The sequence below is a fragment of the Cotesia glomerata genome, linkage group LG5, assembly GCF_020080835.1.
Source record: "Cotesia glomerata isolate CgM1 linkage group LG5, MPM_Cglom_v2.3, whole genome shotgun sequence".
Taxonomy (NCBI): Eukaryota; Metazoa; Arthropoda; class Insecta; order Hymenoptera; family Braconidae; genus Cotesia; species Cotesia glomerata.
The window spans coordinates 8,843,993-8,858,942 of NC_058162.1; the positions used below are offsets into that span (position 1 = coordinate 8,843,993).

The window sequence follows — 14,950 nt, forward strand, 5'->3', positions numbered from 1 at the left end:
GGTAATTAAAAGCTCGGATCGCAAAATCTTATAAAAACACTAAAAAACAACAAACAAATATCAAGGTCAAGCAATGTTGAATTTTTATCAGGTATCACACATGCAACACCGTTAACTGATCTCTATAATTTAAATAACTAATACTTGTATTATACGTAAGTGCAATTATCAGATAAACAAACTAAAGTTAAAAGTTTTAAATAAGATGCCCTTGGTTAATTCACAGATACACCCACATAAAAGTTAACTCTTCACTCTTTCTTTATTTATTCTCTTTTTAACCTTATTTATTACAGGTGGAATCGCAGAGTAAAAGTAAATATATATACATTGATATATGGATATAAAGTGTCGAAAAAGCGCAGGCTCAATAGAATGGATAAAAGCACATTTATTCCACCGGGTGTTCATGTCAGTTCAGATTTCAGTCGGCTCGAAACAATCGGAACAAAAGCATCAGCTTCAATCTCTAACAATTTTTTTTTATTCATTTTTTTTCCCTCAATTATTTTCATTGTTTATTTACTTACTTACATACTGACTGACTTACGTACTTATTAAATTAACGGTGTTTTTATGTTAAAAAATTTCAGGTAAATAGTTTTTGAGAGCATGGACATAAACAAGTTGAGTTAATCAATAAAACAGTCTCTAGACTCTAAACAAACGTCAATATAAACGTAAATAGTTTAACCTCAATAAATTAATGAATTTATTTATGCATTTATTGTTGAAACTCATGGGAACTGCAGAATGAAATGTCAAGGAAAAAATCAATGTAAGTATTGTATTTTTGTTTTATTTAAATACATCAATAAAAGTTAGTTTTATGAAGTGATAAACAATGACGGAGGTTTGGTATTTTAGATTGAAGGAGAAACCTTCGAAGATGACAGTGAGTTGCAGAAACGAAGTTATAAGCTACCTGGAGAGCGCCAAAAGCAAAAAATGGCCAGAATCAGGGTCCCCTTGGGACGTAAACAGCAGAGCGACTTCGTCTTCTTGGCCGGAAGATATTGAAGAAGCTGCTACGAAGAAAGTTTTGAAGCTTTGGGCTGCTGTAGAGAGGACTCTGTACAAAGAAGACGATGAGGTGAAGCTGGGAGCTGTTATGGACGAGTGTGTGCAGTGGCGGTCGCAGATTCCGCATTACAGGGTCGTGGGGAAGAATATTGAGCCTAAGGATGAAGATGAGGAGGAAGAAGAAGTTGAGAGTTCGGAGGTTACTGAAAAAGTCGAGGTAGTTGTTTTTTATTGGGAATCTTTGTTCTAGTTTTTATTATTTAAAGTTTTGTAATTTGAACTTTTTTTATTTGAAAATTGGAATAATTAAAATTATAAACTTTAAATTAAATGGTAATATTCATAATTAGAAATTTATAGTTGGATATTTATTTTGAAAAATGTTAAGATAAAAAAACATATTTTTTTTTTCTTAAATTTGAATAAACAATCTGACGTTTTTTTCTTAAAAATTTTTTATACATACATTTTCTAAAATATAAATGGAAATTTGTTACCATTTTAGAGTATACATTTTTTTTAAGAAAAATTTATTTAATTCCAAAAAATTAAAAAAATACTAGAAAGTTCAAAATCTTTAATAATGACATTAAAGTTCGCCGTCACTTGACAATTTTTTAATTGTATTTAACAAAAAAATTTGTCCCAAAAAATTATTTTAAAAAAATTGCATTTTTAATTGTTTTTCATTTCCACATGTCAATTTTTTAAAATAATTTTTTTTTTCATAATTTATTTGTTACAAAAATTTTTAAAATCATCAAATATCTGCTAAATTAATTTACATTCTATTTTATTCTGTAATAATATAATTTCAAACTTTGAATCGTAACGAAAAAAAATTTTTTGAAGTAATGAAACACCTAATTAAAAAATAGACAAATCATTTTTTATCGTTAAGTTTTAAAAAAGACACAAAAATATAAAAAAGTTCGGAAAATCCAAAAGTGCACGCCTCATAATTTCATTTTTAACAATAAAATTGATTAAAATAAAATATAAAAAGCAAAATAATAAAAAACAGAAAATTCTACTATGATTTAGTAGCACCATAATTCTAAGGTGAGGAAAAAAATACTATAATGAAATGTATACGGAAAAAATGAAACCCGACTGATTCGTTTTCGGCACCAGACTCAGTCGTGTGCAAGAAAAAATGGAAGAAAAATTAGTTTACACCAGACTGAGTCGTGTGCGCACCCGAATGAGTCTAGTGCAGCACATGACTGAGTCCTGTGTAAAAATAAATTATTCCGGTACGATCATTTTTTCGACCAATTTCCCTGCCACATACACAAATCCATAAATACAGACACACGGACGTCCAGAAAAGATTATTTTTAATTATTTTTTTCTTCATGACCCATTATGTATATATAAATTAAAGTTTTTTTCATGCCTACTGGTCAAGTGACTAGTGAACCTTATTCAAGCCAAGCGATGGACATTCCATCTGCACTATTGGTCGAGAGACATTCTCTCTTTGCATTAGTTCTATGGGGTCCATCGAACTTGAATACTAGTAAAGCTGGAAGTTTTGTGGTATCTGTTCGAGTTGTAAAGATGTTAAACAAATGAAAGAAAATGAAAGAAACTACATGAGAGCAAAAATAAACTTTGAAAAAATAAATGGGGTAGCTATGGGGTTTTCAAAGTTTATCTTTGCTCTCATGTAGTTTCTTTCATTTTCTTTCATTTGTTTAACATCTTTACAACTCGAACAGATACCACAAAACTTCCAGCTTTACTAGTATTCAAGTTCGATGGACCCCAAAGAACTAATGCAAAGAGAGAATGTCTCTCGACCAATAGCGCAGATGGAATGTCCATCGCTTGGCTTGAATAAGGTTCACTAGTCACTTGACCAGTAGGCATGAAAAAAACTTTAATTATTTTTAATGTTATTATTTACTATGTTAAACAAAATAATTGTTATTGAAATTTATTTTATATGCTTGACAAATTATTTGACTTGATATTAGTACATTTAGATTAACCTGTAAGTGCGATATAAATAAAAAAAAATCAATTTCAGTTTCGAGAAATTTGCCTTTATTGAAATGTCGAGAGTAGAGCAATACCTCAACGCTTCGCTTATGAGGCGTGTAATAGTTAATTGAATTGATTATAATTTAGAGTTTTTGATTAACTTATAAAAATAAAATTTTTAGCGCTAAATTTTAGACCAGTTAAATTTTATTAATTTATCATACTGTTCAAAATTTACAATCATGTTAATAAAATATCATATTTTCAGGAATTGAGTCCAGAGGAAGAACATTTGATCCAAATAAAAAGCGAACAAGTATTAGATAGACTACTAGAGTATATTATGATAGAACTAGAAAAAGAGATGGATGAGGATAATATCGCCAACGAAAATAATAACGACGACAGTAAATCGGTTGACAAAAAGCCACTGGAGAATTTAGACCAAGTATTGAGAATAACACCAGCGCCAACGTATAGTGGTAGACGGTTAAATGTATCTAAAAGTAGTAAAAGTAATAGTAGAAAAAGTAGTGCCAATTTATTTGAGTCGTTCGAATTGACTGAACGTACTGACACGGCTTTAAGAGCACTTAGAAATGCCAAAGACGTTGATTACGGTATTGTTGATTATGATTATGATGTCGACGATGAGGATGAGGAAGAGGATGATGACGATGAGGATCCCAACAGAACGGATGCCAAGCATGGTAGAAATAAACTTGGTACGGTTTTTAACAACAAAATAGTCGTTAGTCCAGTGCCTTTCGCTGTTACTACGCGCGAAAGTTTTTGCACGTTAAAAACTACTCCTATTAAGTATGCTGGACATCTTTTACAGCTTTCGACACCACAAGGTGATTGGTTTTTTTTTTTTTTTGTTAATTATTGTAAATAATTTTATTTAAAATAGTCGTTTTGATATTGTAAATATTATGATTGTTTAAAGTAATGGTATTGTAAATAATTTAAGTTTAAAATTAGGTTGCGAAATTTAGTTAAATTTGAATATGTGTTCATTTGTAGGCTTTATATGAATTATCATTTATTTTTTTTTAGGTTTTAATAGAAACATGAACTCAGCGTCAAAATTAAATCATTCGTATCGTAAATCATCGAATAGATTGCCTCAAAGACATTCGGCTTGGCAGTCGTCAGTAAGTCCGGCGTGGCCCAAAAATTTACGACTTGCTCCTATTGATCCCTCACGTTTACCTAGTAGTAAAAATAGGTAATTATCATTATTTATATTGATTAGATGAGTAATTCATAATAGTATAATTCGTTTCTAATGATAGTACACTGTAAAAAATTTTCGGTGCTAATAAAGATTATGTTATTTATTACCAATAAATGAAATAATCTTTTTAAAATATATTACATATATATTAAATTTAATCGTCTAACTATACCTCTCAATTTTCAAAGTTATACCCAGAACTTAAACAAGTTGGCGTCGCATGTTTAAGTTTTGGTCCTTATGTATTTTCTAATCACAGCAGTAGTTGAATAGTCTACAGAGTAATGGTACAATAGTAAACAATGTGGTTTAATTAAGTTTCATAGATATAAGATATAAGCAATGTAAATACAATAAGGTTGCAATTTGGTTGTTGATTAGTGCAACAATTACAAATAATTCGAAATAAAAAGTTATTTATTTTGTAAAAATAAAATTTTGAGAACACTTTAATCTTAAATAGCTAATGGCACTAGTAATCAGCATTGTGATAAATAAAGGTTGTATATTGTGATTTTTTTTATTTTTCTGAATTTTTTTGGTTGATATAACAGGCAAATTCCTAAATCTCAAAAAAGTACTTGTGCAAAAAAATCTAATTTAATATGATTAAAAAAAAAAACAAATAAGGGTTATTATTTACAAGTGGGGTCAACCCCATTTTGGGCCTTAACTAGGTGAAAAATTAACATTTTTTCATTCTGCTTGTTTTTACGGCGCATTTATGATAAAAAATGCCGTGCAAGGAAAAAAAAGATTTCGATTGATTTTTTGCGTTTAAAAATTGGAAAAAAAATTGGCTTTCATGTTTTTGGATAAAATTTCTATTTCATCTTTTTTAATGTTTTTGATATATATTTTTTTTGAAAATTACATAAAAAAACAAAATTAAAAAAAAAAATTGATCAATTTGATCAAACAAAAAAAAAATTTAACATGGGCCAGCATAGGTTTACCTCACTTGTAAATAATTACCCAAATAAGTATAAAAAGTCTGAAAAATTATGAACCACTGAATAAAATTTAAATGTCAACAGAAATTGTTTAAATTTTAATATCAGTGGTTTGTGATATAAAAAAGTTATAATGTTAAGAACAACAAAGCAATAAAATTAAAAAATTGAATAACAATATTTTTGGTTTTTAAATGAACGTATAATATATTTAAAAATTTTTCTAGATATTATTTATAAATTCTTTAAAACAGTATTTTGATAAATCGATGAAAGGAAAATTTATTAATTCTATGCTATCTAATCTGAAATGCTTGTTCAACTATTGCCCCCGGGGTGTTCAACTACTGCAGCACATCAGAATTGATTGTTCAACTGCTACTGCTTTTATAGTATATCTTTAAAATCTTGTAAAAATATAAATATTTAATTATCTTCACTTTTTTTGTGCATAAATAGATTCATAATTGTTGATATTTTCATTAGAAACACTTATGTTAACTTATAAATATATTTTTATTTATTAAAAATGGGGTTGAATACGTTTTACTTTGAAACCTGTTCAATAAAAAAAATATATATATTTGAAACAGATCGATTGAGTCACCAACAATAAAACAGCGAGGCCGTCGCTCTTTGAGTCCCATTCTACGTCCAGTGAAGCCGAGTTCGTGTCACTTGACTGGAGATGATTTTTTAGAAGTTACTGGTAAACAAATAACTCAATCTGCCAAGTTGACAAGACTAAATAGAGATAGCCCGAGCCTGAGAAGTTACAAGAAATCAGCTAAAAATATTTGTAGAATAGAAAGGTAGCTAGCGTGTTTATTTCTTAATTCGTATGCGTGACATGATGGTATGGTGAAAATTATGATGCCGAAATTAATAAATTGAGTGAAGATAGTATATAAATATCAAATAACATAATGAGATTGCAGATGGTGAATAATAAGGACTCATTTGTTGGAAATTTGCATGTACTTGTTAATTAAAATTTAAATATTTAATCAGTGTTATTAAATAACTTTGAAATAATAATTACACGTGTTAAATTATTCAAGTTTATAATTATAATAATTAAGTAGAAATAAAAAACGTTCGATACGGAGAGTCTACCTCAAATTTTTTTAAACAATTGATATTAATTAATTAATTAATTAATTAGTTAATTAATTAATTTAATGAAGGAATAAATAAATGTAATTGTGTATTTTTCGAGTCATTAATAAATAAATTTTTCACTATTTCATTCAACATCATTTACTTGATTATTTTAACTCTATAAAGTTACTTTTTATTAGTTATTATTAATTTTTTTTTTAAAACTAAATATTGTTTTTATTATTAAAATTTATGTGATGTCAACTGATTGAAAGTTTTTAAAATATGAACAGTGAATGATTTTAATAAAAATTATTTCGTATTTTTTAAAAATTAGTTTTCAATAAAATTAAAGAAAATTTTTAAACAAACATGATTGAATTTTAGATAAATAGAATCGAGAAATTTCAAAAAAATTGGGAGAGTTACGAGCGCAGAATCGAGATTTAGCCGCGGGGATGCTGCGAATCTTGTAGCACCCTTAGTGAGTGGCTCAGTAGTGCGCGATCTTGCAACGCGGACACGTGCTTCTTCCATAATAATATAATCAGAACCGCAATCACGAGTTAACAACTCCCGAACTTTTTAGTGTCGCTAAATTCTGCGCAGCTTGCAAATTACTTTGTTTAAATTTTACCGGGTATAGTAAATTTATATAAAAACTTTTTCTGGGCTAAATGCTCAAATTGACACGTACTCAGCTTATAATGCTCAGTTACGGTAAAGATTTCGAACTAAATTCTGACCAAAATGTGAATAATGACTTTCCCAAAACGTTTGACTCTAATCTCGAAATTTTCATACGGATTTTAGGAGTTTCTACAGCGATCGGTAAGTTTTATTTAGATAGTATTAAAAATTGATAAATTTTTTTTTTAACATTAGCTAAAACTAGTGATAAAAATTACAATAATAGATTGTGTAATTTTTCTAAATCAATTAAATAATAAAAATTATTTTAATTGTTTATAAATATCTAAGGTTATGGGCCCAGTTTCTAAGGTTTTTAAAGTAAAATTGATACTACATTTAAATATGACATATACTTCTTGGTAAAAGAAGCTTACCTGTAAATTTTCAGTTTTTAAATTTCTCAAGTTTGTCAGTTAGAAATTTTTGAAAATTTTAAAATACGCTACGTTAAGTTTTAATAATTTACAACTTCTCATTTACTATAAATAATTCACTGATAAAAACAAAAATTTGATTCGAAAGAAAAAATTTGGAGGCAATAAGATCATTTTGAAGTTTCATGTTCTTAAATCAAGCAGGTAATTGTTATTTATAAAAAAGTTTTACTCAGTTCAAAAAGTTTTTCTTTTTAATTCAAAACAATCAAATACTTCAAAATTATTTTTTTGATGCAAGTTTTTATTTTTCTTGAATAAATTTAATTTTATTATCAGTATAAAAGTCATTTTTTTTCACTTGAAAATAAAATTTTATAAAAAAAATCCAAACAAAATCTCTTCCTTTCTTTTTTAACTTTTAAATTGAAATTTTTATTTTTTCTAAAGAACGATCTCAAAAGCCCCGCTGCCGTAAGCTAACACTTACGTCGCACAACCATCGGACGTCTTTTTTTCCAAAGAACGATTTTTTTTATTTTTTTGAAACAATTGTGTATTATTCTAGAAACCAAAATTTTTTTTCAAAAATGAATATTTTCAATTTATAAATCCAATTTTTCACAATTTTTTTTTATAAATTTACTTTTTTTTTATTTATCAAAGTATTATTAATATTAGCTGTTATTCGCCCGCTCTGCTGGGCGCTTTATAGAACTGCATTTTTAAATCTAGACTTGAAATTTAATTACAGTATTGTTTTGACTTGCACAGATTCCAAATTCCATCGAATTGGCATCCACCTTGTATCCAAAAAAGAATATTTGACATGAGCATTGAAAGTTAAAGAAATTGCAGGTCTCATAAGTGAAGAAATTTGCCTTGCTTCAAGTGCGACGAATTTTTCCGTTTATTAAAATTTTTTCAGTGACATCAATTTTTTATAGAAAATTAATTTTACATGTTTTTTACGAATTCGATTTAAAGGTGGGCCGAGTTTATCTTCCACATATCAAATGTTTGGAAAATGCATTCATTTTAATCTGTTACATTCCCGCGATCTCACAATAAAAATAATTAATTGCTTATGTGATCAGCAAAAATAACATGTATGTAAAATTCTTAGTATTTCGACTGAATAACTATATCTAAAGTTAAATTTTGGAATCCCGCTGTCAAAGAGGCGATTGTTGTAAGGAAATTTTCAGTAAATGTTATTGAAGTTTAATAGACATGTCCTAAATTTCATGTTTCAAGAAGCCCTAGTAGTTTCAGTAATTCAGTAGTTTTGACGTGAAGTGGCGTCAAAGGAACCCTATTTTGCTTATATATAAAAATTGAAAGTTTATCTCAAGAAAATTTTCATCAAAGATCAAATCTCATCATCCTTAATAGTAAATTTATTATTATTTTTTCAACTTATTTTTCTAAACTTTAAAAATTACAATTATTATTAAAAAAACGTACAAAACGTATTAAATTTCCATCAGTATTTTTTTCAATTAAAAAAATAAAATGAAAAGGAAGTTTTAACCTTAAATAAATACAAAAGTATCGAGTAGGAATCAAGTGGATGATAAAATAAAAAAATAGGACACTTGAATTCGAATGAAAATTATACATCATAGGTAGAGCACTCAGCGTGAATGTAATTGCGGATCTTATTCACAGGGGGTTGATTGGCTGCGACAATTACGTTTTCCGTCAATTATAATTAAAGCAAATATAAGAGAAACGAGCCAGGATCCCAGATGTACTGGTACGAATACTAGAGCTCTGTTTTATTACCCCGGTACCGCAATAAAAACAATGATAACAACAACACGGTGTATACACAGAGGATACTTCAGCATACATACCCAGAGACTTGTTATCGTATTTTACGATAAAGCTTTTATTAAATATACGAGTTGAGAGACAAATTCACGAGTTTACTTGTTTTACTATTCTATTTCTGTCCATAACTCAATCCCACTAAACTATCACCGAACCATTCATCCCTTAGTCACAGTTTGAACGCAACCATAAACCGCATCAACTGCTTCACACTAACCTTTTGATGGTTTGAAAAAGTAATCAATTAAATAGAAGGGCTCTTATTTTTTTTGCATTATTTTTGTCTTCAAAGAGTTAACTGTAGATTCGCTATTTTTTTTTTGTACGCTATTTGCTGGTTGCCATTTTGTTTCATTATAACTTTTATCGGGGCTTTAATTACACACCGCCCGAGTTTAGTTTAGAGTCTCATTATTTATTGTTCTCATAAATATTATCTGTGAATTATATATTATAATATTGTATATCATACTGCGAACTGTACGCGAAATTATTTATTGCTAAGAAACTACCAAAGTTTTGTTTCAATTCAAATTCATACTTCAAGATTTATATTGTTCATATTTTACTAATATTTTTAAATAAGGTACTCTTGGCAATTAAAAAAAATTAAGTGTCTAATCAATAAATCAAATTTTGATTGAAATTTTTTATTTTTGGCGAGTAATAAGGTCTATAGTCAAATAGGTGAGGAAAAAAAGGCAATTTGTTCACAACTAAGTTCTAGCTGTTCAAATTTTTAAAAAATTTGTACAGAATTGAAAAAGCCACGAATTAAATTAAGAAAAAAAACATATAATCCGGTTTGAGCTTTTTAATTGTTTAAAAAAAATTAGTTGTTTAATGGAATATCTCGAAAATTATTAAAAAGTTATCGAGACAAATTGATTAGATTGTGTTTGAAATTTAAGGTAGTTGTCATGGTACAATAATGTCAAAAAATGAGAGATTATACACGCCGCAAAAGTATATGAGTTTGTAGCTAAGTAATCCATAATTTTTACGCAAGACTACCTGTGGAGATGCAACCCATACAATTCTTTCTGTCCCTCTCGGTAGATATATACTTTTTCATAAATTGTTGAACTTACATCCGTAATTTATAAATAGTTAGACGGTCAAAAATTTATTTTTTTTTAAACTTACGACAAATACATTAAAAGACTGTCAGTTTTTTTAAAGTTTCTGACAGATAGTTTTTTTTTTTATAACTAAGAAAATGGTAAAGAACTGCAGAGATTTAGATTTAGATTTAGATTTATTGGTTTATGCCAAGGCAAATTGCCAAATGACAAAGTTAAATTACAAGTTTAATTGATACAGTAATTTATTTAATCTAACTTAAGTTAAGTGTTTGGTATAAAAATTTATAGAGTAATTATTTATTGAATAATTTTGAGTTTGAGTTAACTGAGAGCGTATGCAATCAATATTAAATATCCAATTTTTATTGAATTCATCTCGAGTTATAGGTGGTCAATCGACTTCAAATTTTAAGGGTAATTGTATCATCATGTCCTTAATAAGTATACAAAAATTTAGAATTTTCTGACGGTATACCTTAACCACAACAACTACCTTAATAACGAAGAAAATGAGATTTTTTTAAGTCTTTCCGACCATTTGCTGCTAAGTTATTAATTATTGAAACGCAAAAAACAAGAAGAAGCAAAGTTTTGGCACGAAAAACTCGAGAAAAAATTTCACTAAAAAATATTTAGAATCAAAGGAAAGATGTTCAATTAATTGACAAATTTTTTTTTTCAATCTTTATTGAAGTACAGATTCTTTATAATATTACTAAAAAACTTTAATTGTTACTATCAACAACAATCATATTAAACGTTTTAAACAATTGTAACAATTAAGGCTTATTTTATTACAGTCGATTAATTTCGATTTAACTTAGTTAAATAGTTTAAAAATTTTTAGTATTTACGGTCGATAATAAAAAGTATTATATTGAAACATCTATGCACTGAAAAAAAAAAATTAACTTCCAGAGAAAAATTCTTGAACTAAGAAAAATAAATTCTCAGAAAGGTATTAGAATTTAATGAAAGACAAACAAGTATTTCATCTATTTTCCAACCAATACAAGCAAAGTAATCCAATCAAATGGTATCATACCCCCTGATTGCCCCGAGAATTCGTAAAAAAGTTTCTCCATCATGAGCTTTTAAATTTTATCTAGACAGTAAAAGAAAACATAAAGTCACTATTTTAATTTAGATTATATCTACTTTCTAGTTATTATTATCAAATGGAAGTCTCTCAATTTTTTTAATTTTTTCATTAAGTTAATCTCAAAGCTCAATTTCTCCTGGTTTCTTGAGATCAGTTTGAAAAAATATCTCTTCTCATAATTATATGACATAAATTTTGTCATCTCAGTTTTATGAATTGCATCAAAATAAAATCTACGTACATGAGTACGTCTTCACTCTTTATTCTAATGGATAAGTTTTTTTTATCTTTTTTCAAAATTGAATAGTTAAATGTTTTGATAAAAAGTTTCAAGAAAAAGCGGAACGCTGCCAACAGCAGATTTATTTCTTAAAAAATATAGTTATTCATCAAGAAAAAGTCATGATTTAGATTTACTCAACTGTCATATTAAATTATTACAAGAATCCTTAACAGAATATAAATATAAATCTGGAGAAAGGATTTTTTCTCATTTTACTCTTATTCTATTTCATCGTTTTGGTCTCACTCGAGAACAAGCAGAAAAGCGAATATTATAAAAATAAATTCCTAGCTCGAAACCATGTTACGTCCCGATTTTTCTTTTTAAATTGAATCATTTCTTCTTTTATATATATGTATACATTTATCTTCGCGCTTATGGAGACCTTTGTTATTCCGTTAAAAATCCGATAGAATTTATAAAGCTAATAAAAATTTATCTGAAATTCGGCGCAATAAAATTTTTTAAAATGTCTATAAAATAATATATTTTTTTTTGAATTCCTTCCTTTTTTCTCACTTCCATGTATAAGTATAAGTAAAAGTGTAAATAATATAGCGGAAAAAATAATATCGACAGCGTTTTACGGTATCGAGGGTGATATTTATTTGCCGGAAGGAAAACTATGTACGAATATATGTATTTGATGTGTATCTATTTATAGGCTAGTAGATATAGTATCAGATATTTGGACCGGGAAAATTGTATCGGTTTTATGTCACGAAAAAACATCCGTTTTTTAAATTTCAATTTCCATAAGTAAAAAAAATATTGAGTTATTACAATATTTATAAAAATTTTATAAAAATAATAATAATAATAATCGAATAATAAAAAAATTGAAACTTTTCTACTTATAAGTAGATTTTTTATAAGAAAATTTGTTCTAGGTTAATAAGTCTAAAGTACTTAGAATATTAAACTGGATCTCTAAATTTTTCAAAGTAAAAACACTCGAGTCTGATGAAGTCTAAGAACTTGTAAGATGTCCAAGTTTTTTTACATAAGGTAATTAGATGAATGGAAACTATCTTAATGAGTTGGTTTTAAATTTTTTTATTTGACAGACGTCGAATTTACTTGCAGGTATAGTTGCTGCGGATCTTGAATTTTTTATCCTATAGCTATGACATAAAAGTATCGACTGCTAAAAAACTTATGAATTTATTACTGTCTTAAGAATTTTTTTTTTGTTTTTAAAATGTTCTTAAAAATTTTCAACAATTATTATTTTCAACACTGGACTTAAAAAAGTTTTCATTCGCAGGTATAGTTTATAAAATTTTAATTTACAGATCCAGTTTCACCGACTACTTATAGTTTTATCACTTGAACTTCGGTTAAAAATGAAAACCGAGTTATCAAACTGGCATTTGTCGAGGCAATTTTGTTATGCAATATTGCAACCTGAAACTTTTAGTGTTACTAGTAGTATAGGTCAGAGTAGTCGCTAACGTAACAGAGGTTGCGTAAAAACTGAATACAAAAAAAGTTTAATGGTTAAGTACGATAAAAACATCAATATACATAACACATAACATACATATGCATTCACAATGGATAAATATGCAAATAAATAGCATAATTTGGAGTATAAATTAATAAAAGTTGTTATTAACTCTATTTTTTTTTAAGAACTGTTAAAAGTCAGCTTAAAATTTTCACATTGAACTTTTAGAGATTCGCATATTTTGATTAAATTTTTTTAATATATAATATATGACTCACAAAAGTTTGAACTTTGTATTTTTATAAAAGATTTAATTACTTAATTGAATTTTTTATTAAAAAAAAAAAAAAAACAAATTTTATATAAACATTTTTTTTTTTTTTAATAATTCAACTGTGATGAATTTTAAGAAAAAAAACATACATAAAACTGAAAAATTACTAAAATCAATATTGTTTTTATTTTTTTAATATTTGCTATAGATAGAAAAAATTTGAAAAATAAATTCTGTAATAAAATGGTAAATTTAGCGATATTTCATGAATTTATTACCAATAAATTTTTTCTCTCTTCGGCTTTGCACCTAGACATTAATTTTGTTCCGAAGTAAGTTTTATTATTACGATAATAATCATTATCGAATAAAAGCTCGTAAAATTCAGTAATTCATGGATTTAAAACCGGGAAAAAGGCGTCAAGTGGCTAGCAAGCGGCGAAAAACTTGTAGATGCTCATAATTATCGAGAATTGGCTTCGTTTCAATGAATGTACTTACTGACCGGATTTTTTAAATGAATTCAATTTTTTCTTGTGACATTCAAGCGACAAATACTTTTATTATTGTTATTAATAATAAAGTAGAAATAAACGGGAGTAAATTATTCTTCTGGCAGTTGGTGGCAGTTAGGGGCGAATAAATAATGTTTTCGAGAATGTAGAATGGTGGGCTATTTTTAAGAACTGGGATACGTGATATCGAATACGGGAATATCCTTATTACATAGAATTCAGGATATAATAATATTATATTCTTTATTCTATATTCTATGATATATGTTATACATACTTATCTGTTATATAAGATTTTTATATGCTTTAACACACCCGTCAACACCACAAAAAGATGAAACTCAAATACTAAGACAAGATGATGAAAAATCGAATTGTTGGATAATACTTCTGATCCTTCCTGGGATAAATGTCATGAATACAGAATTTTTTTTTTTCTATTATGGAATATAAGTTCAATAAAAAATTATTGATAAAGTTTTATCGATGTAATATCAATAGAAAAGAATATTAAATAAAATAATGTTAATAATAATAATCCATTTATCAAAGTATTATCAATTGAATGTATATTACGAGAAACTATTCATGGAATTTATATAGAATTAATCAACGCTAATTCCATAGAAGGTAAATGCTGGAAATGTAATACACATAGATTTGGATTTTAAGAATTTAAACATCTTCTGCACTTTATACTCATATATTATAATAGTACCATGTAAGTAATTTCATTTATATTGTTAATGAAAAAAACTCCGCAAAATCATTTTTTTTTTTCAACAAACATAAAGAAATAATAGTTGCTTGTTAACAAATAAATTTTAGTAGATTAACAAAATTGCGTTGAAATTTTTTTTCACTTTTACAAGTAGCTTTTTCAATAAATTCTCTATAATAATTTATTTGTTAAAAAATTCTAATAATTTCCCTATAAAAGTTGATGTCAATAACATTAAAGTAATTAAATTTATTTAATTAAATAAAGCAATATTAATTCATTACATTATTCTTTTTGCGTTACAATTTATC

At 27.0% G+C, this 14,950-nt stretch overlaps 2 protein-coding genes across 5 annotated transcripts in view; both read left to right on the forward strand.

The window, feature by feature from the left end:
- Positions 1–64: 64 nt before the first annotated feature.
- On the forward strand, positions 65–6,276 carry LOC123265111 (helicase swr-1-like). 4 transcript variants are annotated; one of them, XM_044728749.1, is made up of 7 exons: positions 65–155; positions 297–315; positions 594–778; positions 868–1,243; positions 3,281–3,869; positions 4,072–4,243; positions 5,799–6,274. In XM_044728749.1, exons 3-7 carry the CDS (start codon positions 759–761, stop codon positions 6,019–6,021), a joined length of 1,380 nt encoding a protein of 459 aa, XP_044584684.1. In that variant the 5' UTR covers positions 65–155; positions 297–315; positions 594–758; the 3' UTR covers positions 6,022–6,274. The 4 variants fall into 4 exon arrangements, with proteins under 4 accessions (XP_044584684.1, XP_044584685.1, XP_044584683.1 ...); XM_044728750.1 differs by lacking the exons at positions 65–155; positions 297–315 and having other exon boundaries at positions 351–680; positions 753–778; positions 5,799–6,276; XM_044728748.1 differs by lacking the exons at positions 65–155; positions 297–315 and having other exon boundaries at positions 353–778.
- Positions 6,277–6,776: 500 nt separating this feature from the next.
- Positions 6,777–14,950, forward strand: part of LOC123265147 — an 86,932-nt gene continuing 78,758 nt past the window's right edge. The window contains exon 1 of the mRNA XM_044728802.1: positions 6,777–7,137. Within this exon, the coding sequence (XP_044584737.1) occupies positions 6,984–7,137 (154 nt within the window). The 5' untranslated portion in view covers positions 6,777–6,983. The remainder of the gene's footprint in view (positions 7,138–14,950) is intronic.